This window comes from Rhinolophus sinicus, chromosome 18 (genome assembly GCF_057876585.1).
Source record: "Rhinolophus sinicus isolate RSI-liver-muscle chromosome 18, RSI-T2T, whole genome shotgun sequence".
NCBI classification, from domain to species: domain Eukaryota; kingdom Metazoa; phylum Chordata; class Mammalia; order Chiroptera; family Rhinolophidae; genus Rhinolophus; species Rhinolophus sinicus.
Genome location: NC_142518.1, coordinates 48,056,635 through 48,081,103, shown reverse-complemented (window position 1 = coordinate 48,081,103; position 24,469 = coordinate 48,056,635). Strand labels below are relative to the sequence as shown.

The following is a 24,469-nucleotide window of genomic DNA, read 5'->3' as shown; positions in this document are numbered from 1 at the left end:
TCATTTTATTGATGGTTTCCTTTGCTATACAGAAAAGCTTATTAGTTTGATGTAATCCCACTTGTTTATTTTTGCTTTTGTTGACTTTTTATTTTCTCAAGTACAAAAAAACCATTGCCAATATCAATGTCAAAGAACTTATCCCTGTGTTTTCGGGAGTTTTATGACTTCCTGTCTCGTGTCCAAGTTTTTAATTTATTTTGAATTAAGTTTTATGTATGGTATAAGATAGGAGTCCAGTTTCATTTTTTTGCACATGGATATCCAGTGTTCTCAGCACCATTTATTGAAGAGACTTTTCTTTCCCCATTGTATAGTCTTGGCTCCTTTGTTGTAAATTGACTGTATGTGCATGGGTTTATTCCTGTGCTCTCTATTCTGTTCCATTAATCTATGTCTGGTTTTCTTTTGATTGTTTTTGCCAATACCATACGCTTTTGATTATAGCTTTGTAGTATAGTTTGAAATCAGGAAATATGACGCTTCCACCTTTGTTCTTTCTTAAGATTGCTTTGGCTACTAGGAGTCTTTTTTTGTGATTCCATACCATTTTTAAGAGTGTTTTTTTTTTTTCTATTTTGTGAAAAATGCCATTGTAATTTTGATAGGGATTGCATTGAATCTGTAGATTGCTTTGCGTAGTAGGGATATTTTAACAATATTTATTCTTATAATCCATGAGCACAGAGTGTTTCCATTTATTTGTATCTTCTTCAACTTCTTTCATCAATCGCTTATATTTTTCAGTATACAGATCTTTCACCTCTTTTGTTAAATTTAATTCTAGTTGTTTTATTTTTTGATACAATTATAAGTGGGATTGCTTTCTTAATTTCACTGTTAGTGTATAGAAACACAACTTGTTTTGTATAATTTTGTATCTTGAAATTTTAACGAATTAATTTATTCTAATGGTTTCTTGGTAGTTTTTAGGGTTTTCTATTTGTAATATGCCACCTGCTAATAGAGACAGTTTTTCTTTTTTACTTTCTGATTTAGGTACCTTTATTGTTCTTGCCTAATTGTTCTAGCTAAGGCTTCCAATACTATGTTAAATAAAAGTGGCTAGAGTGGGGATCCTTGTCATTTTCCTGGTCTTCGAGGAAAAGCTTTTAGCTTCTCAGTGTTGACCATAATGTTAGTGCCGGCTTGTCATATATGGCCCTTACTATGTTGAGGTACTTTCCCACTATGTCTAGTTTGTTGAGAATGTTTATCATGAATGGATGTTGCTCTCCTCAGAGTAGTACTCCATGGGTTAGAATAGAAAATTAAATGGAAATGTAATTCAACAACTTTATTAGAAAAGGGTACCAATAGCTCATGAGCTACTTTTATCCTAGGCATTACCTATGTGTTTCACAATCACCAGGTGAATAATGGTGTGCGGGCCTTTCTCTTTGTATTAAAAAAACTATTCCTCAGAGGAATACTTAGCCAAATCTTAGGTTTTAATACGTGTTCATATTTTCCCTACAGGAAAGAAATGTATTTCTTGAAATAGCAAAAGATTAATCATGAGTAATTCATGGTTATAGTATGTTAAATTAGCATGTCATAGAATGTAAGTTTTGTTTAAATACTAGCATTTGGGTACAAGGTCAGATACCAATCACTATGCTTTTCCCCTTATTTCTTATTCTGATTTAAAGAGAAACCCTGTTTATTCTTCTCCCAGTATATTTTCCAGCTTGTATATAACATATAGTCAAAGTTTGGAGTGAGTCTCTCTCTAACCTTTGTTCTGCTGCCTGCTCCAATGAGGGAGTTAATTGTGATTGTATTTGCCACTTCTTTGTAAATGTTCATCCAATTTATAAGACTTTGAATGTAACTTAACATTTTCTCTCGTCCCTTTTAATTTTAGGATACCGAAATGGTTGATTTAGATTCAGATGGTCCTGGTACTTCGTCTGGAAGAAGGGTGAGTGAATAAATGGACTGCTGATAAGAAAAAATTTTCAAGCTTTCTGTGTTGGGAATCCCTAAGACCAATTCCACCTGTTTGAAAAGTTGCTGGAAAGACTCACAAAACTCAGTATATACAGTTGTTACTCATTGCTAAATTTTATTACAGTGATACTGTAAGGATATGCAGCTGGATCATAGGGAAAAAGACACAGGCAAATCGGGGGGGAATCTATATGTGGGCTTCTTTATGCTCTCTCCCTCCTTTGTGGGGCCACACAGAGCACACTCTTCCCCCAGCAATGGAAATGGAGCAACATGTGTGTGATTAGCGACTCAGTCTCTAAGGAGTTTATTGGGAGCTGGTTATGTAAACGCCATCTGACTAGCACATGCCAAGATTCTAGACTCACAGAAAGCAGGAAAACACAGGAAAAGTTTCGGAAACCAGGTGTTCAATACAAATCACTTTGTTTGTACAAACAATGTAGATACAGCAGACCACCGTTATTATTTAGAAAACAGTTCAAATGCCAAGTTTCCAGATGCCAGCCAAGGTCCAATCCTGCAAGCAAGCTCTGCTAAAGATTAGCAGCCTTGAGTCTGTTATGTTAACTCTGTGTTGTACACTTCCCCTTCTATATTAATTAGACAACTATTTGTTCTATCTGAGGGAAAACTTTCCTTTCAAATACTGAAAAAGAGGTCATATAAAACAGGCATCAAGTGGTAAAGACTAGCATTCATCATGACCACAAAGGATTTACTCAAATAATATATATATATATGAAGAGTTAATTAAAGAGCTTTTAGATATAATTCTATTAAAATCTGCAGGTCAAATGCCGAGGCAGAAGACAGTCTTTAAAGTGTAATCCTGATGCTTGGAGAAAACAATGCAAAGAACTCTTGAGCCTTATTTATGAGCGTGAAGACTCAGAGCCATTTCGACAGCCAGCTGATCATCTCTCTTACCTAGTAAGCATACAGTTGTTTAAATAATTGCCAATATGTAATTTCCCATGAATGTCTTTGCTTAGATCTAGTTAAGAGCCACTTTCCTGCTTCCTTCCTACCATTTTTCTCTCTCCTTCCCTCCTTCCCTCCTTTCTTTCTTCCTTTTCCTTCATTGTTTGTGTATATTTGAATTGTGAAAGTGGGTAGTGTGATTAGTCATGACTTTTTAAAATGCCTGTCATGTATGTTGTGTGTAAATTACACATTTTTAAGCTAAATTTGAATCTAAATATCTTTGTGATGCCTTCCAGCTTTTATTTAGGATATTTGATTAATGCATTTTGCTAACTTCTGATATACTTCTACCTACTGTAGACTCTTGGCAACATGTGTCAGTCCTGTTTAATTTATGTTAATAATTTAAGTGTTATCCAATATGATCACTTAGAGTAACCAATATACCATACTACTTTTCATCAAAGATAAAAGCATAAAAACTTAGATTATAGGATTCCTTTTCTAATATGGTGAATAACCTTTTAGTATAGGTAACAAATCTGTTTTACAGAGAAAAGGTACAGCAATATTTCAGAAATACATCAGACCATCCTCTGAAATTAGTAAACATCAGTATTTTCTACATACACAGCTTTCAGTTGGGAAATATTATTCAAATAATGAACAAGATTATGTTCAGCAAAGCTTGCTTTGTTCGTTTCTAGGGAGTTTGGGTAGAATAAATTAGTCCTGTGTTTTCATGGTGGAAGAGAATAGTGAATGTAGAATTGCTTCATCTTAAAGTACAATTGTAAAAAAAAACGTAATTCCAATTTATGGGTCACTGAGCTTTAAATAATAATTGTATTGCAAGTTTTGATATTTTCTTGTAATGGTCTGGAAACACAGTATATCTTCTTTACCTTAATAGGGGCATCAAGAGCAAGAGGGAGAATCCTCAGAGTCAGTTGTTCCAGAAAGACAACAAGATCCATCTCTTTCTGAGGTAGGCCTAGTAGTCTCTTAAAAGATATATACTGGTTGTTTTTACATTGTTTTACTTTAAAAATCCCCATATTGCAAATAAACCTTTTATAATTGGCCAAGCTGTTTTCCATCTCTGCTCACTCCCTTTTAACCTTTGTTTGATTTTTTGGTTGTTTATATTTTGTTTTTTAAATCAACAGATGTTCTCAAGAGTGTTTTGTACCATCTGCATAGGCGTTTGTTACTATATAGATCTAAAGCTACTATAGCAGAGTATAACACATCGATATTACACAATATAATTATGTCTGTACTACAGCTGATTATTTCCACTGGGATTTCATTCAACAGGCTGACTGGGTCCTTCGCGTTTTGGTTATCATACTACACAAAGTTCCAACATTTTTATTCTCTGAAAATCGTTGTTTCATAAGCCATGCTGTGTTGGAATATACTTTTGATTTTTATGATTTAAGCAAAAAAAAAAGACACGTTAAGAGCAATTGTGGTTTCTCGTACTTCAAAAAATATTTTTCTCTTTTTATATTTTTGCTCCCTTTTCTGGTTCTTTGGCTTCTATTTTGAGAGAAATGCGGTGATTTTACTTCGTAATGATTTTAAGTAGGATGAGGGAATCTCATACTGACAATGTTTTTGCTCCAAACCATGTTTTTTTATTGATGGTTGTGGTATATACAGGTATACATTTCAGATTCAATTCCATATAATAACTCTAGAAATATCTTAAGTAGACTTGAAATATTTAGGTTAAAATAGAAACTTCCCCTTCCCCTAATCAAAATCAAACTAATTCTGAATATATGAGAATGAAGACCTTAGATGAAGCAAAAGTGTCACATTCATTAAAAAACAAAACGATGGGAGAGAGGCGCAGACATGGTCAATTTGGTTGACCTTCAACTAATGACATCTTAGGTAGAATGCCTTCATACCTGGAATTGTGTTGGAAATATGTAGCTAATTTGTGATACAGAACTATTTAATTATATGTGAATTATCCCATCTTCTACTTTCATTGAGCAGTTTGCCAAGGAATTGGGGGTTACTTCAGCCTTTAAACAAAAAATGGAATTTTGTGCAATGGACTTCTATAGGGATGAAGCCATTGGCTATGGATTTTCCATTCTGTCCCTTGAGAGAGTCATATGATTATTGACTGCAGGGTGAAGGCTAAGGCCCTCCCACAGGCCACTGATGTTTTTCATAGTCACCAAAAGAGCTCTGTTAAATGGATGGTTTGAGGTTGGGGGAAGCAGTTGGCATATTGAAAAGCAATCTCTTTATTTCATGGTGACTTGGTGATGCAAATCTCAGTCCCGTTGATTATGTAGTATTGTTACCCAACCCGTGTATTTAATAACACATTCTTCTTTGTAGGATTATCAAGGTGTTATAGACACTCGTATGGACTTCAGCACTGTGAAAGAAACTTTGGAAGCAGGAAACTATGGTAGTCCTCTGGAATTTTATAAGGATGTTCGCCAAATATTCAGCAACTCCAAAGCTTATACCTCTAATAAAAAGTCAAGGGTATGAAAAACCAATTATTAGATGGATTAATCATCTAAGCATTTAGTTATATATATATATATCAGGCAGCTTTTTCTTTCACCAGTTCTAAAATTGCTAAACAAGTATGTACTACAGTTTTGACATAGTTACTGAAGTTTAATTCTCAGTATTTCTCTCACAGTTTATTAGGCATGTATAAAGATATACTTAGCAGTCATTCTGAAATTAAGCACCCCTTTCTTTCTCCTACCTGCCTCATCTTTACTCTTTAGTAATACTTATATCTGCCAGAGAGAGGTGAAGTGAAGAAGAGGTAGTGATTTGAGTACCCTTTAATATGTCCAATAAATAATTTGAGAAATAAAAGTGGTTGACAGTATTAATTTATATAAAATAGTTAGATTAGCTCTGAATATTTGTTCCCTTTATTATAACAAATAGTGAACCATATTGGGAAGTGACAGCTATTTATACATACTCACATTTAATATATTCCCTGTTTTGTCAGAACTTAATATCTTGAGAAAAAATAGTAATAATAATTTTGTGTTTTGTAATCACTGGTATCTGACTACCTTTTAAATAAGTTGCACAGTAAGTATATAACTTGCCCACTTCCATCTCATATAAAATGAATTTTCACCATTTTCTGTAGGCATAATTTTTTCACATTTATTTCCCACATTTACATGTACTGGGGGTGCCAAAAAAATGTATACACATGACTTGTATTCATCTTTTGTTATCAGTATATGTTGAGTATTACAATTTTAATACAGTTTTTTTTTCCTTTCTTAAAATGTGTATACATCTGTATACTTACATATGTTTGTATATTCTTTAAAACAGTAGGCTTTATATTTTGAAGCCTTTTTTAACTTATATGAGCATTTTTCCATGTCATTATTACTCTTAGAAAATAGAAGTTTTACTGTCTGTATAGTATTCAATTATACTACCATTCAATTATATGGTAGTTTTATGTTATTTCATTACTGTCCTAGTACTGGAGATTTAGGTTGTTTCTAGTTTTTCATTTTACATGAATAATGCTGTGGCTAACATCTTTAACATCCTTGAACATAATTTATTTGTGTGCAATTCTCTGATATTTCCTTAGGATAAATTCCCAGAAGTGTAAAAATTATTAGCCAAAGGATATGTATATTTTTACACTTTTTGGTACATATTACAAATTGTCATTTAGAATGTTGTTCTAGTTAAAATACCCACTGGAAATGTATTGGAATCTTTTTTTCCCTACCGTTCCTAATATTGAATGTTATCTTTTAAAAACCTTTATTAGTTTTAGTTAAAAATGGTACCTTGTTTTAATTGTTCAGGAATTTTTCAACTGTGGGAAAGAGCATGTATATTTTTTATGAAAGGATGATGCTGATATTGGTCCAGGCATGTTTATACCTTTTATTTTTATATAATTAATGTATAGTTGGTAAAACAAGACTAATTTCTACGTTTTCAGATCTATAGCATGACGCTGCGATTATCTGCATTATTTGAAAGTCATATTAAAAATGTCATCTCTGAATATAAGTCAGCAATCCAGAGTCAGAAGAGGAGAAGGCCACGGTACAGAAAACGTCTGAGAAGCAGCAGCAGTTCATTATCTAGTAGCAGAGCTCCTAGGTATATTACATTGATATAGCATTTTATGTTCTCAAAGCATTTTGTGCATATTGCCCCATTTCTTAAAAGTTTATTAGATAGTGTGAGGGGCTCCCAAGACCCAAGATATTTTCTTTTAAGAAATCTTGCACCTGTGTAAAGATGCAAACATGCAGTTGGTAACCCAAAGCTTTGTTTATGTGGATTTTACTATACCAAAAACTTTTTTTTTTTAATTTTAAAGATTGAAGTCATAACTGTCATATTACCAATTTGAAGCATTTCACTTAAATTATCGGGTATTTCTTTTTTGGTCAGCTTAAGCATTTTGTATCATACTGTCTTTCATAACATGTTGCTCATAGAAAAAGTGTTCATTCTTACATATTTTTACTTGTAGTCCAAAAGGGAAACAGAAACAAATGAAATTGCAGCCTAAAAATGACCAGAATACCTCAGTGTCTTATGCCAGGACTAGCTCTCCTTTCTCGTCTCCTGGTAAATATGTCTTTTGTTTTTGGTGTTCTGTATTTCAGTTTAATACTGATATTAAGGATATAGAAAAGGCAGCATGGTTTAGAATACAAAGAGCAGTGGATTTCAATGTGAAAAAGTTGTGTTTTATTCTCAATTCCTTCTCTAGCTATGTCATCCTGGGTAACACAGTAGGCCATAGGATTAAGTTTCTTCATTTTTAAAATAAAAGTGTTAAGACTATAGATGAATTTCAAACTCTCTTAGTTTTACTTCTATAACTTCATGATTACAGCACTTATCTACAATATATTTGCCAACGTAGGAATTGAGGATTCTTTATGTGTAGAAGTGATTTCTTTGGACAAGTTTTTCTGACATTCTGTCCTTAAAAGCTTAATGATGTCATAAAACATTTGTTCTCAAAGTAGTCATATTTCCTTCAGACAACTCACAATTTTGATGTTAGAGTAGAGTAACTGAGTGAGATACCGTTTTAAAAACAGCCTGACTTTCCTAAAAACATGATAATTATGTTAACATTACAGCCTTTTTAAATGTAAGTTTCAGATGCTGCTGATGGGCTTTCACTATATTTACTTGATGATGAACTGGATGGGCCGTTTTCTTCATCGAGCTTCAGTGGATATAGCCGAAGTGGAAATAGCCATGACCCAGGGAAAGCCAAATCATTTCGGAATAGAGTTTTGCCAATTAAACAAGGTAGGAAATAAATACAAACAGGGCATTCTTTGTTCCCTTATAATGGCAGATGAATTATGTAAAAGCTGGTGTATTTCAGTAGTAAAAGTTAGCATGCCCTTATAGTTAATGAGGATTTTAATGTTGTCAAATTTGACTGAGACAGGGTTTCATGTCCAAAACTAGGAATAGGCCATTATTAGCAGATCTCAAATAATACTTCCAAACATATTTTAGTCTTTTAAAACAAAATGTAAAATGAATAGGAAGGAAAAACTAAATGAAGAGATCTTTCCTCACACACATAAAAACTGGACTATTAGACACATTTAGGATTTTTCATATATTAAGCCATAGTAATAACAAAGGCAAAAATTTTCCAGAATCGTCTTTAAATAGGGCTCATTTTTTAAAGGCCTACTCCAATTTAAAAAAAAGGTTTGGGTTGACAAATTAAAATTAGCCTTCTTTTAGTCAACACCTACTTCTCCCACCTTCCTTTGATTTTTCTAGTTATATAACTAAAATATTCTGTTTCCTTGGGGCCTGCTGTCTCAGTAATTCAGTGGCTTTCAGACTGTGCTCTGCCTGTTTCTGGGTAATCCGCAGAGGTACTTTAAGGAATTCTCAAAAGAGCCTTTTCCATTCAACCAGAACAACTCTTTTTAGTTCATGTAATGAGCTTTCATATAACTTTCATTTAAGGAGAATTTTTCACTGATTAAAAATAAATCACTGACCTAATAATTCATTATCACATGCTTTCATTTTGGACCATGTCAGTGGGCATCAGTTTTTTTATGCAAACTTTCTTTTTATACTTAGCCCTATCTTATGAACCTTGACCATGTTCAAAGAAAGTTCTAATGCATTCATCTATTTGAAGTTTGCGAATAGTTACTATGCTTTTATAGATAGCTCTATTGGAATACATATTTTTATTTTGTATAAATTTTAATGAAATATTAAGTACCTTATCCATTGTTATTGAAGTATCAAATAACTCAAAAATAGACTCTCCAAAGATGTATTTTATATTGGTAACGTGAGAAATATTGAAACATATCTGATAACTCTAAGATAGTTATTGACTTTATTTTCCCCAATTTTTGTCTTTACTCTCTCTAATCCTGCCGCACATTACATATTCACGCTATTTCCTTCTCTTTGCTCTTTCCTTCACTGTCAAGCTTTTAGAAAGAGTAGCTGATACTTCCTGTCTTTATTTTCTTTACATATAAACATTCCTTTGTCCGTTACAGTCTGGCTTCTGCCTCCACCACTCTCCAGAAACTGTTCTCTCCAGATTCACCAGTAATCTTTAAGTGACCAACCAGAGTCTGTATCATTGCATGCTGTTGACGACATCCCCTAGGAACTCTACTGCCTGGCTTCTATAGTCTATTGATTCTCCTATGTCTGTGTTTCTCCTGTATGTCTATATTTTCTGTTCTTTTCTTTTGCCCTACTTGCCTCCTATATGCAGAGTTTCCCACCTTTTTTATTTCTGTTTTTTTTTTCTTTGTTGTTTTCTACAAATAAAGGACTCTGACAGCTACGTTAGTGATCTTTATGCTGATGACTCCAAATTCATATATCTAGCCTTAGTATCTGTTTATTCTACCAATCTCATTTCCAAGTGCTTCCTAAAAAAAAATTTTCCTTGGGTGCTTATCATTCATCTTTCTGTCTCGTGTTTGCTTCTTTTTCTGCACTCACTATTTTACTTGATGGTACCACCATCTTCCTAGTCACCCAACTAAAATTTTGCAATGCTCTTTGACTCTCCTCTGACCCCTCATATCCAGTCAGTTGCTACGTTTTGTAAATTCCACAGCTCTTTAAAACCACTTAAATCTTTTATCTACACTTCCTATTGCTATCACCTTAGTCTCTAACCTAGTCTATTAGTTTGGGCTGTCACAAGATACCATAGACTAGGTGGCTTACACAACAGATATTTATTTTTAGCAGCTTTATTGTGATATCATTGACCTTAAAAATTATATATATTTAAAAATTATATATATTTAAAGTATACAGCTTGATGTTTCAATACATTGTGGCATGGTCACCACAATCAAACTAATTAACATATCCATTACCTCTGCGTGGTTACTGTGTGTGTATGTTGAGAAGATTTAAGATCTATCCTAGCAAATTTCAAATACACAATACTGTATTATTAACGATAGTAACCATGCTGTATATTATATATCTAGAACTTACTTCTTCTGAATATTGGGATCTTTGTACCCTTTGACCAATACCTCCCTATTTCCCCTCCCCCAACCCCTGGCAACCACCATCTTAGTCTGCTTCTGTGAGCATGACTATAATCATGCAGTGCTTAACTACAGGGATATGTTCTGAGAAATGCGTCTTTAAATGACTTTGTTATTGTGCAAACATCATAGAGTTTATTTACACAGACCTACATGGTATAGCGCACTTACACACCTGCTATATGGCATAGGCTACAAGCCTATACAGCATGTTACTGTTCAAAACAACACAAGATCAAATCAAGCACAAGAGAAAATGAGGTAATCAAGAGACACGGTGAACACAAGATGGATTAAGACTGCTGCTGGTTTATCATGGCATGTGGTTTTACAGCAAACATTTTTTTTTTAAGTAAAAAGAAGTGCACTATAAAATAACAATGAAAAGCATAGTATAATAAATACATAAACCAGTAACAAAGTCATTTATTATCATTATCAAGCATTACATACTGTACATAATTATATGTGCTATACTTTTATATGACTGGCAGCACAGAAGGTTTGTTTACAACAGCATCACCACAAATACATGAGTAATGTGTTGTGCTACGATATTACTACGGCTACAATGTCAGTAGGCGATAGCAATTTTTCAGCTCCATTACAATCTTATGGGACCACCATCATATACGTGGTCCATCATTGACTGAAACATCATTATACAGTGCATGACTGTATTTTAGATTACACATATAAGTGACATGTAATATTTCTTTTTCTGTGTCTTGCTTATTTTGTTTAACATAATGTCCTCCAGCAATAGATAGATAGATAGATAGATAGATAGATAGATAGATAGATAGATAGACAGACAGACAGACAGACAGACAAGAGATATGTATATGGTTTCCATATCTTGGCTATTTTGAATAATCTGTAATGAACAAGGGAGTACAGATATATCTTCAAGATCCTGATTTCAATTCTTTTAGATACATACTCATAAGGGGGATTGCTGGATCAAATGGTAGTTCTATTTTTAATTTTTTGAGGAACCTCCATGCTGATTTTCATAGTGGCTATACAAATTTTACATTTTCACCAGAAGTGTACAAGGTTCTCTTTTCTCCGCATCCTCACCAACACTTATTTTTTATTTTTTTGATACTAGCAATCCTAACAGGTGTGAGGTGATACCTCATTGTGGTTTTGATTTGCATTTCCCCGATGATTAGAGATGTTGAACACCTTTTCATATACTTAAAAGAGACATTTATTTTCTCACTTCTGGAGGCTCAAACTCCAAGATCAAGATGCCAGCGGGGTTGGTGTCTGGTGGGGGCTCTTATCCTGGCTTTTTGATGGCTGCCTTTTCGCTGTGTCCTTACGTGGCTTTTTCTCTGTGCACCCACAGACAGGGAGAGAGAGAGCGAGCACTCGTGTGTCTTCCTCTTACAAGGACACCAGTCCTAATACATTAGAGCCCACCCTTGTGACTTCACTTTAATTAAAAACTTCCTTAAAGGCCTTATCTCCAAATACAGTCACATTGGGGGTAAGGGGTACAACATAATGTATTTTGGGCGTGATGCACTTCAATCCATAACACCAAGAGTATTAGATTAATCTTATAACTATGGTTACCATACAACCCTAAGCTTTGCTCCTTCCAGTCTACTCTCTTTGTTTTTCCTCCTACCTCACTGGCTATTCGTTCTCAATTATCTTTGCCTGTTCTTTATCTTTAAATGTTGGACTATCTCAAGTTTCAGTCCTCAGCTACCTTCTCTCACTTTACTTGCTTTCTCAATGAGGTCTCTCAGTTCTCCTGACCCTAAATGTCATCTTTTTACTGAGAATTTCCAAAATTATATCTCTAGCTTTAGCTGAGTCTCCCCTGAGCCTCTCGACTGATCTGTCTACCTGCTTTTTTGCTTTTTCTTTTTTTTAATGTCTTTATGTGGGTCTCTAGTATTTAAAACTGGAATTTTGGTTTTTCTGCCAGCCTGCCCATACCTTTTCCTCCTATAGCATTCTCCAACTTAGCAAAATATCTAACATTCACCCAGTTGCTCAGGCTATAAAACCCAGAAATTGACCTTCATTCTTTGCTTAGCACTTGACATTCCAATCCATCAGCTATTCCTGTAAGTTCAAACTTTAAAAATAAAGGTTGGTTCTGGTGGCTCCTCTAGAAGGAAACATTCCAAATCTAGTCATTTCTCAACACCTCTACTGATACATCCTTCATTGTGTCTTACCCAGACTAGCAATGAACTCCCAACTGGTCTCTGCTTCCAATCCTTCCCTTCTATAATCTGTTCTCTATACACCAACCATAGCACTCTTTTAAAAATGTAATCAGATCCTGTCATTCTCCAGCTTTAAAACCCTTCACTCGTAATCACCTCCCACTACTTCCTCTTTTTCTCTTCCACTCTAGTTATACTGGGTTTCTATTTCCTTTGATGGAATACTTTCCCCAGATCTCACTTCATTCAGTTCTTTTCTCAAATACTACCCCTGCAGAAAAGTCTTTCCTATATAAAATACCCTGCACATACATTCACACTCTTTTGTTTAGCCTCTTTCTTTATAGCATGTATTATTACTTGAAATTATATTATTTATTTGTTCACTTCATTGTCTAGCAAACATTTCCTACTGAAATATAAATTCAGAGAGCAAGGACTTTGTCTCATAACTGCCCTATTTCAAGCTCCATGCAATGCCTGGCCTGTAGTAGATAATCAGTAAATATTTGTCGAATGAATAAGTGAAATTATTCTGATATATGTTCCCAGATAATTCTTTCTAGAATTCAAGACCTTAAAATTTCTGCCTAGCTATCTCACCACCAACATCCTTGCACACTCTCTCTCCCCCCAAAAAAGTAATCAGACAAAAATCAGAACTTTAGTATCTTCCATTTCGAACAGATTTAAATTCATACTCTAACACTCTCCATGAATTTACTCCATATATCTTTGGGCATTAAATTTTTGTTTTATTAGTTTCAGATGTACAAAGCAATGTAATAATTAGACATTTACACCCCTTACAAAGTGATAACATCCCCCAAGTCTATTACCCCTCTTACATCATATATATCTATATAGCTGTTATAATACCATTGACTATATTCCCTATACTGTTATACTGTACTTTACATCCCATGAACATAGATAGATAGATAGATAGATAGATAGATAGATAGATAGATAGATATAGATATAGATATAGATAGATAGACTGTTTATTTTACTTTTGAACTGAATAACTAGTTTACCAGTGTCAAAGCTTAACTTTAAAAAAATCATTCATCTTGATTTAGATCAATCCCTTGATGGACCCCTTGCAAATGGTGATAGCAGAGAGCTCCGGACAGGAATCAAGAGAAAACTGCTTAGTGCATCAGAAGAAGATGAAAGCATGGGAAGAGAAGATAAAGAGAAAAAAGAAACAAAAGAGAAGTCACATTTATCCTCCTCTGAGAGTGGAGAGTTAGGATCCAGTTTAAGTTCTGAAAGTACCTGTGGTTCTGATTCTGACTCTGAATCAACTTCCAGAACAGATCAAGATTACATTGATGGAGACCATGACTATAGTAAATTCATACAAACCAGGCCTAAAAGAAAACTCAGAAAGCAATATGCCAATGGAAAAAGAAACTGGAAGACGCGAGGCACAGGAGGAAGGGGCAGATGGGGCAGATGGGGCAGGTGGAGTAGAGGAGGCAGAGGAAGAGGTGGCAGGGGGCGGGGGGGTCGAGGAAGAGGTGGAGGTGGCACGAGAGGGAGAGGGAGAGGGAGAGGAGGAAGAGGTGCTTCCAGAGGAACCACCAGAGCCAAGCGAGCACGTGTTGCAGATGACGAATTTGATACCATGTTTTCAGGACGTTTCAGTAGACTGCCTCGAATTAAAACTAGAAACCAGGGCAGGAGGACTGTTTTATATAATGATGATTCCGATAATGACAATTTTGTTTCCACTGAAGATCCCCTGAATCTTGGTACATCCAGATCAGGCAGAGTGCGGAAAATGACAGAAAAAGCCAGGGTTAGCCATCTCATGGGATGGAATTATTAACAGTTAATAAATTTAGAATAATTTAAAAATTCAATGGCCTTCTACTGCAGGGAATTACCCAGGAAACCTACAAAGCAAGTTGTGTGGGGACTTATGCTTCCTTTCACATTGGTGCTTTTCCATTATGCCAGTATACATTTGTTTCAAGACTTGATCTCCACACTTCATTTGTTCAGACAAGCCTTACTCATTAGGCCTTAAATTTAAAAAAAAAAATTTGTGCACACACACACACACACACACACACACACACACACTACAGATTTACTACAGTAAAGGAGCATTCAGCTTCTTAAGAGTAGCATGACATTTTTATCTCAATAGAATATCCCTCTTTTGCTTTTCTATCACAGAAGTATAGCACCTTCTTACAGAGTTTTATATAGTTTGTTTTTGCCATTTTGATTCCTGTACCCAGTAATAATAACTTTTGCACAATACACCAATCCTAAAGGCAGCTATTAAATGTTTACAGTTTCTATATTGTAAGAACGATCTGGATTATTTTACTCTTCCCAGGCCAAACTTTCATTAATTGTACTGAACTGAAGTATATATTTATACTACAGTTTTTTGGGGGTGGGGGGATCTTAATATGCTTTTTATTGATTTGCTTAATTCATGTTAAAGGTGAGAAAGGGTTGGTGCCTTGTAAATATGTAGCAAATCTTTGTGGTGTGTCCTGATGTGTGCATTAACTTTATTAAAAAAGAGTACTTGAGGTATTGATATAGACAAGGTGCCAAATGCAGAAGTTTCTTGCATCCATTTTCTTTGCCCTGTTATATTTTATTGCATTAACAGAACTTGTGTAGCTTAAAGGATAACTTAACCATTTGAAAAGTCCTCATCCACAAAGAGTAACTTTGAATAGTAGCTCAGCTACCTCTATAACTACAACTACTGGGAACGTTAAGGAAAACAGATGCTGTTATTCCTTACTGACTAAGAACTAGAACAAGCTTGGTGGGAATGAATACTCATAAGTTATAAGCTGAGAGGTTGTTAATAATCATATGGACTCTCAAATTAATAGTTGTAATTAAACTTTATAAGCATAGTATGCTCTACATTAGACTTCTTAGAACATATTTATGTAAGTAGACTTGGGCTACTGCTTATATGTCTCTGCTATCACAATTTAATAGCTGTGAGTGACTGGTTTTCATTTGAATTTTAAAATGTAACAAAGCACCTAGTTTGAGTTGGAATATTTTGGCTAGCTAACATTTTGAATCAACATTAATCGGTTCTGCTCATACCATTCCAAAAGGTTCTTCTGTTATACTCTTTCAGAAAAGAACCTAATTGCATTACATACTGATATTTTGAATTATTTTATAGATGGAAGGAAAAAAACTCTTTAAAAACCTTACGGTCTTGTTTATAGCAGTAGAGTGCACATGGTTCCATAAGTAAGGTTGAATTCTCAGATTCAATTTTACTCCTCAAATTTGAGAGATTGCAAATTCGCTAATTTGTTAGATACATAGATTTTTGAGGTGGAAGGGAATATATTGATCTCTGTTTTTGTAACATCAGATTTGCTATGCTTAGACTTGTGGGATAAACAAAACTTATTAATGTATGCCTAGTAATCCCAGGATATTTCTTAAGCTAATGTGTTCGTCTCATGCTTTCAATCATTTCATGCATCTGAAATTCCTTACGTGCAGAGGAAGGAGTACACACATAACTTTGCTTTTTTGGTTGGGTCGGGTGGGGGTTATTCTTGGACTAACATCTTTAAAAATTTTTTCACTTGCAGTAGAAATGATGTTCAGGCTTTAAGAAAGTATTGTTGTGAATTGTTAATGGCACTAACTTCTGTTAACTGGACAGTAGATCAAGCTGACTTTTTTTTTTTGTAGTCTTTTTTTCCACTAAACCAAAACTACTTCTGGTTGTAACTCGACTGCCGCTTTTAACCATAGTACAGATTCAAAAATGTCCATATTTGATTTTTGCTAGAATGTACTATTTTAGTTATTCACTAAAATAGTATTTTTGGGCATATAGATTAAATTTGTGCCTGTGTTTTCCTGGAATCAATAACACTTTGGCCTACCCTAATCAAAATAATAAGTTACTTAAATTCATGGATGTACCCAAATGTGTATCACATGTATCGTTTTAGTGTGAAAATTTTTGTTGACATTCTTCTATGGAGAGCTGACCTCTTTGAAATGTAGAAGAATTGCCATCTGTGTGATTTTAGCTGTCTGAAGCTTTATTTATAATTTATTTTGAAAAATAAAAATGCCACATTTATTCCCCAAATGTCAAGCTTTTCTAGGTTTAGATAATTAGAATAAGAAGGCTAAAGACGTTTTCAAGCATATTTTATATGTAGTGAAATACTGTGAAAATACTAGTGACAGCGTTTTGCTGTAATGTTGATTTCAGTTATTAAGATTTAAAGAGTTAGTTACCAGAGTATGATAGATGAGCATAGTTATCATTTGTTAAAAAAAAACAACAACAACAAACAAACAGATAATTTTCTGTTTGCATGCAAATTATTTTAATAAGTGTGAAAATAAAAGTTTGGAAGATAGTATTTTTACTTTTATATCTGGATTACCGCCCCCCCCCCATTTGTACTTTGCTTTCTTTGTAACACTGCCTCCTGTGAATGTGTTGTGATTTGTCTTGCATTGAATATTTTATTGCTTTAATTTTTTTAGAGGCCCTTGACACCTAAATAAGATCTGGGTTCAGCCATAGCAAAGCAAGTAGGAAATGAGCTAAGACTGTTGAAGAAAAGTCTAAATCTTAAGTGAATTGCTAAGGAAAAAAACACTTATGTTTAGGCCCATGAGAGCATTCAGATGTATAAGCCAAATCCTGTGCTAGATATTAATAGTCAGTGAACTATAACATTTCTCATGAATGGTAATAATGTTTTAATTCCCAGCTTTAAGATCTTAGCATGTGTATCTGCGTAGAAAACAGAATTAATGTGTTTTTTCTATGGCTTGCTGTATGTATCTCTTCAGCAATCAGATGCGCTTCAAAACATTCACTACCCTGTTAGCCTACTGACTAAATTTATGTGTGGTGTGTGTGCGCGTGCGCGCATGTGTGTGTGTGTAGATTTTTTTTTCCAACTTAACACACTTTATCTCAGAAAAAAAGAATATATTGTATGGAAGACAGCTGTGTTCACTGTCTACCAATTATTTGCCTCTGTTGTAAAGCACTTAGCTTGTATATATACTGCTTGATCATCCATTTCATTATACCTTCTAGATAAACAATCTAGGTTTTGTTGTGTACATGTATCCCTCTATTCTTTTCATTTAATTTGCCCTTCATTTATTTCTTTTTCTGTTTCCCTTCCCAGAAATCAGGCTTGTGCTAGAATTCTTCCAAGTAGCACTTTGTTTCTCCCAGAGTGAAATTTGTAAATCTCATGCGTACAACTGTGTGCTCAGATATCTAACTCAGCCTTCCAATACTTTGAAATAAATTTGAGTGATTTATCTTTTTTTTGTAATCCTATAGATTTTCCTCAGAAAATAACAGTGATTTAAAGAGAAAGATGTGAATGCCACCTGTAACTTTTTTATAAAAACTTTTTTGAGCATTTTTCGAAATGTGTATGTTTGTGGTAGTGATAAACACCTTATTACTTGCTTATATATCTTGGAAGTTATTTTATGCACATTTACCAACTGGTACTTATCTTTAAAGTTGGAATTTTCACATCCACAAAAAGGAGACTTACATCTTGTATAATTTTTAGTATATTTCGATGCCTTTTAGTTCTGGGGGGAAGGAACGGAACTTTTGACATTTAAAGTTCATTGTTTTAAATGTTAACCCAACCCCCAACATTTTTGTGGTACATGAGGTTTGTGAAAGTTTTGTTGAAAATAGAATATTCTAAGATCACTTTTAAGACTTGTTTTAAAAATTAGTGTGTAAATGTTTTCATGTGTTTTTTTTTTTTCTTTTTACCTCTTAGTGAAGTTTCTTTACCAAGTTTTAATTACCAAGTTTATCATGTTTTGTTTGAATTCTAATATGAAGTTGAAAATTTTTTCATGGTGCTGTATTTTGTGGAATGTGGAGTGCCCTCAGGTTTCTTGACATTTATTTCTTATGTAGCCTTATCCTTGATGATTTCCTTTTTCATCATTCCTCTCCTGCTTTTACCCTCACTTCTCTTTCTGCAATGAAGACTTTACCTAATTTAGCACACTTCAACAAGACTGGCAATTTATGATTCATTGATAGAAGTACAGTAGAAAGGCCCTGCAGTTTAGAGTTAAGATGTGTTTATTTATATGTGTGTCCATTTGTTATTCTTATACCTATCTTAAGTCTAGAATATGAAACTTTGACATATAAAGGCATGATAAGTATTTTCTGAAAAATAAGGCTATTGATACATACATACTAAAGTCGCCATTGGTAATTGACTTTTAAAATCACATACAAAAATATTTAGAAACCCAGTTGGGAAATGTGTTTTTACATATGTCACCAGATGCACATTAGGCAGTACTACAAATGTTAATTCTTTAAACAATACTGTGGTGATGGCAATCAGTAATTTATTTCTTTGTCTTGTAACTTACCATCCTTGTCTTTTGTAATCTCTTACAAAGTATTAACAAAACTGTACCTTATGTTTGTTCTTAGTATCCATAAGTTTTAAGATGAAAGAACAGTTAATAATTGATGTGATGTTTTACATGGACAAAATGTCCATTAAACTAAAATTCAGTAAAGAAAGGTAAACTAAACTGGCTTGGTTTATAAAAGATGTTTTGTTTGGCAAATATCGGTCATTATAAGCAATTATCTTCAAAGACAAAAAAAAAACTGGACTAATTTGTTGCCATTCTTTATGGGATGTTTACAATAAAATTCCAAGTTGTTTGGAATCAGTTGCACTCTTGCTTTATGCCTTAACTCAGGTACTGGAGATAAATTGACAAAAAAAATATGGAGTTACCTTTTCATTAACCAGCTTCAGAGATTATAACATGTAACTCTTGGGTCCTTTCTTCTTTCTTGTGCTCCCTACTACCCTGTTTCCCTGAAAATAAGACCTAACCAGACAATCAGCTCTAATGTGTCTTTTGGAGCAAAAATTAATATAAGACCCGGTTTTATATTAGATTATATTATATAAGACCCGGTCTTTAGAGTAGATTAGATTAGATTAGACCTGGTCTTATTTTACTATAATTTTTTGCTCCAAAAAGATGCATTAGAGCTGATTGTCCGGCTAGGTCTTATTTTCAGGGAAACACAGTATCAGAGAAAATTAAGGCACTTTTTTTTTTTTTTTTTTTGGCCTTAGTCATTGCAGATATTCTGGGTCACTTTTAGGTAATAAATATGTTAACATTTTAAAAGTGGGCTGTTTGGTGAATTAAATAACAGCCTGCTAAGCTTTAGTCAACAGTTGTTTTGTACAGCTTTTTGAAATGAATAGATTTGTGATGTCTATGGCTTATAAATTTTAGCAGCTGAGCTATGAATCTCTGGCATTTTTATTTATATTAAAATTGCCCACAGAGGTTTAGTTATATTATAAATGGTGCTTTAATTCAATGTAAGTAAGTGGGGAGAGAAGTAAGGTGAGAGGTAACTTTGAGCCAGGAACTGAAATCCCTAACAAAAACATTCATCTTACTTGTGCAACTATATATGGTTACCCAGAATTTTCGCAAGTGGCAAGAACTTCACGTAGTTCAAGGTAAGTAAGTTGGCCAAAGACTGGACTGCATGTTTTATACATATACTGTCTGTGTATTTTGAAGAAAGAAATAAGGTATTTAGAAAAACTATTATCTCTGTCTTCTGGCATTGTATCTTAGGGCTAAGAAAGTAGCCCAAATTTTCACAATATTTGGATATTGAAGTGGAGATCTATTTTTTGGTATTTGTGCTTAGTTGTATGTTTGATTAAGGATAACCCACTTTAAAAATATAAAAGTGTACATTAAAAATTTGCTATTAGCAAGCTTTGTTTTCTGACTTCACCTGCTAGGTTTTTTAAATAGAAAAAGTAAATAATATTTAACAAATACTACAGAGGTATTCAGAAGATCACTTTTTTTCTAGTTGAGAAGGGCAAGAACAAAGTGCTCTCAACTCTCTTTTCCAATTACGTGCCTCTGACGATTTAAAGCTCCTTTCCAAACATGTACAAATTAAACTGAAACCAATATATTGAAACTGTGAGTTCATTTTCTTGGGGTATTTAAGCCCATACACTTACGGTTGCTTTCTTAAGGTCTTTTATATAAATACTTAAAGGATATTTTATGCTACATCTTATTGGAAAACCAAATATAACATTAAATAAAATGAACTTTTTATGGTGTCAGTGTTTTCCGAAAGTTTTAAGGAAACTTTTTTTTTCTTTGTATCTTTAGGATGCTTTCCTTTGCTGTGCCAATTGCCTTAATAAAGTTACCTTTCATCTGGAGATTACAAACAGATAATTTTAACTTAGATATTAATTATTAACAAAACTTAATTTGATATTGGAGAATTTTTAAAAACAACTTCATGAAACTAGTATCATTTCACTAATTTGTAAATTTTGAATTGTCAGCTTGCCTGCTCAGCATCTTTATGATTCTCTTCAGAGAATAAGTTTTGTAGTAAATACATGAAGAAACGAAAACATTTCAAATTGCTTGATTTAAGTTACTTTGATATAATTTTAATGATTTAGAGTTATTTCCTCATTAAGACTTTGGGGCAGAGTGTAGTTGAAGTTTGAGTAGCCTTATAGATGCAGTAAAACTGAATCTGAACCCCTGGTAATTTGAATTTTATAACAATTCTGGTATAGTGTACGTGGTTATTAGGGGGGGGGAGTTTAAAGTAATTTAACTAAGTACTTGTGTTTGTTACATGGTAGATCATCCTCCCACCCTCCGCCACCTTTAGTCTTAAGGAATGGGATTTTGAAAAGCCCTTGAGACTGTCCAAGTTGAATGTGGTTCCTGTCATTCACATTGGTCTCATTCATATTTTACAGTGCCATCTTTTCTGATCACCTTCCACTCATTCTGATCATCCATGGAACAGAAGTGCTGGTTTCTAACTGATAAGACTATTGAGCTCTTATGTCAACAAAGATGGCTATAAAAATCAAACAGAAAAGGAGTAGAAAATAGAGCACATTATTTTTCCCTGGGCTTGCTGCCTAATTTCTAGCAAATCAGTTCTGCTTTATTCTGGCCTTCAAAATAGGAGAGTTTATTTTTCTAGCTAGGTCAATTCAGTTTTGGCTAACTGTTTATACCTACTCTAATATTTGTATTAGAAGAATATAATCTAGAAATATGGGTTGGAGCTTTGTGCTGTGGTTGGACACCATTCTATGGCCTGGCCTGTATGCTTGACAATGTGTGCTTAGGTGGAAGTAGCCTGACCTGGGTCAGGTATTCTCATTATGGTGCAGGGTAAGAGGAGAAAGGAAAACTAAGGGGAAGTTTTGAGATCTAGAGGAGAGAGAAGAATGGGGTTTGGAGAATATATGAGGAATGAAATCCCTTACTGTTCAGGGTTTGGGTGTCAAATGCCTTCAAACACAGTAGGCTCAGAAACAGGTTAGGGGAATTCCCCACATAAGTTTTGCTTTTCAGGGAGGGAGCTGCAAGTAATTGTTGGTGATGATGGTGCGATTTTAGTGTCAGATTTGCTGTATTAGTAATAGTTTTTCTTGAGAGATCAACCCTACTAGAAAGGTATTATTAGCCCCATTTAGTAGATAAGGAAACAGTTATAGAAAACAGAGATCACACTGATAATAAATGGCAGAGTTTACACATGTAATAATAGTGTCCCGTTGGGCTAGTTCTAGCCCTAGCTCTGTCAGAGACTTGCTGAGTGGCTTTGACCAAGTTCTTTTTTTCCCCTTGGTTTCAGTTGTTTTCAGCTGTACAAGGCTGAAGTTGATCACTAAATTATTTCTGTGGTCCTTCTGATTCAATTCTTTTAAATTTTTTGCTTATCCTTTATGGATCTTCCTAATCTCTAAAACACTTCCATTGGAGGCTTGATTTTTTTTTTTTAAGAGTCTTTATAAACCCTGGATCCTACTGGTTACAGTTATTTATTTGGAGACAAATATCCCATGTGAACTGTCTTAGGAGGTTTCAATTTTCATGAAGGAAAGTTTACAAAATGCAATTTAGGAAGTGTAAAAGAGTAATTAAAAGGATTGACTTCTGGCATGACAATGTGAGAATCTCCACTGACTTCTCAGTGGAACTAATGAAAACTACTTTTTAAAAAAGCAATTAAAACCTTTGGAAATGGTCCTTAAGTGTAAACAGCAAGTAGGAAAAAATTTGTTCAAAATCCTGAACGTATGGGGGGAGACAATTCAGTCCATAACAAGCTGCATACCAACAAATTAACATACATGAAATGGGCAAATCCCTAGAAAGACACGAACTGCCAAAACTGACTAACAATAAATAGAAAATTGGGATAGACCTATAAAAAGTGTTATGGACTGCATGGTGTGTCTCCCAAAATTCATATGTTGAAACCACAACCGTCAGTGGATGTTATTAGGAGGTGAGGGCCTGGGGTGGGGGTAATTAGGTTTAGATGAGGTCATAAGGGTGGCACCCCCATGATGGGATTATTGAGAGAGAGACAGACAGAGAAGGACACTAGAGCTTACTCTAAGTGAGGATACAATGAAAACAGCCATGTGCAAACCAGGAAGAGAACCCTCACCAGATAATGAATCTGTCAGCACATTGATCTTGGAATTCCCAGTCCCCAGAACTGTTTGCTTTTTAAACTACCCAGTCTCTGGTATTTTGATTACAGCAGCCTGAACTAAGACAAGAAATTGAATTCACAATGTCAAAGCATCCCACAAAGAAAGCCCCAATTCTAGATGGTTTCACTGGTGAGTTCTACCAAATATTTAAAGAAAAAATGAACACCTCAAAAGCTATTGCAGAAAATAGAGAAAGGAATACTTTCCAACTCATGAGGTCTGTATTACACAGACACCAAACTCTGACAAAGACATCACAAGGAAACTAAAGACGAATATTCTTTGAGTATAGGTACAAAAGAAAAACTAGCAAACCAAATCCAGTAACATAAAAATGTATATGCATACACCATGATCAAGGGAGATTTATCCCAGGAAAGCAGTTTGGTTTAAAATCTAAAATCAGTGTAATAGAATACTAACAGAATTAAATGAAAATCCCATGATCTTGTTATTAGAGTTAGAAGAATCATTTTACAAAATTCTACGCCCATTCTTGATAAAAACATGCAGCAAACTAGAAATAGAAGGGAACTTCCTCAATCTGATAAAGGGCATCTATGAAAAAGTCACAGTTAATATCATACTTAATAGAGAAATACTGAATACTTTTCCCTTAAGATCAGGAATAAGACAGGATATCTATTTAACATTTTCCTGCAGGTCCAAATATGGGCATTTAGTTAAGAAAAAATAAAAGACGTCCAGAGTGGGGAAAAAAATTTATTTGCCCATTACATTATTTTGAAAATCTTAATGCATATAAAAAGCATTAGAACAAATGAACGAGTACAAGTTTGCATGACACACAATCCAATATGCAAAAATCAGTTATATTCCTAGATACTATCACTGAAGAATCTAAAAATAAAATCAAAGCAATTCCATTTACCATAGCATCAAAATGGATAAAATATTTCGGAATAAGTTTAACAACAGAAATACAGGACCTGTACACTGAAAACTACAAAGCTTCGTTTAATGACTATAAAGATGACTTAAATAAATGGAAAGACAATATTAAAATGACAATACACCCAAATCAATCTATAAATTCAACACCATCTCTAGTAAACTCCCCACTGGCTTTTTTCCCCAAAAAAGTTTAAGAAATTCCTATGGAAATGCAAGAGAACCAAAATAGCCACAGCCTGACTCACACTCCCCAATTTCAAGGCTTACTAAAAGCTAC

The 24,469-nt window shown here is 34.1% G+C and overlaps 1 protein-coding gene and 1 long non-coding RNA gene across 3 annotated transcripts in view; one reads left to right on the top strand and one right to left on the bottom strand.

Moving 5' to 3' along the window:
* BRWD3 (bromodomain and WD repeat domain containing 3) overlaps positions 1-19,396 on the top strand; it is a 105,834-nt gene extending 86,438 nt beyond the window's left edge. The window contains exons 34-41 of one of the 2 annotated variants that reach the window (XM_074324122.2): positions 1,868-1,924; positions 2,746-2,886; positions 3,794-3,868; positions 5,248-5,400; positions 6,866-7,029; positions 7,409-7,506; positions 8,053-8,205; positions 13,747-19,396. In XM_074324122.2, coding sequence (XP_074180223.1) covers positions 1,868-1,924; positions 2,746-2,886; positions 3,794-3,868; positions 5,248-5,400; positions 6,866-7,029; positions 7,409-7,506; positions 8,053-8,205; positions 13,747-14,501 — 1,596 coding nt within the window. In that variant the 3' untranslated portion in view covers positions 14,502-19,396. Of the gene's footprint in view, positions 1-1,867; positions 1,925-2,745; positions 2,887-3,793; positions 3,869-5,247; positions 5,401-6,865; positions 7,030-7,408; positions 7,507-8,046; positions 8,206-13,746 lie in introns of both variants that reach the window. The other variant, XM_019717548.3, reaches the window with a different exon arrangement.
* Positions 1-24,469, bottom strand: part of LOC148754620 (uncharacterized) — a 102,090-nt gene that overhangs the window by 34,947 nt on the left and 42,674 nt on the right. The window lies entirely within an intron of this gene.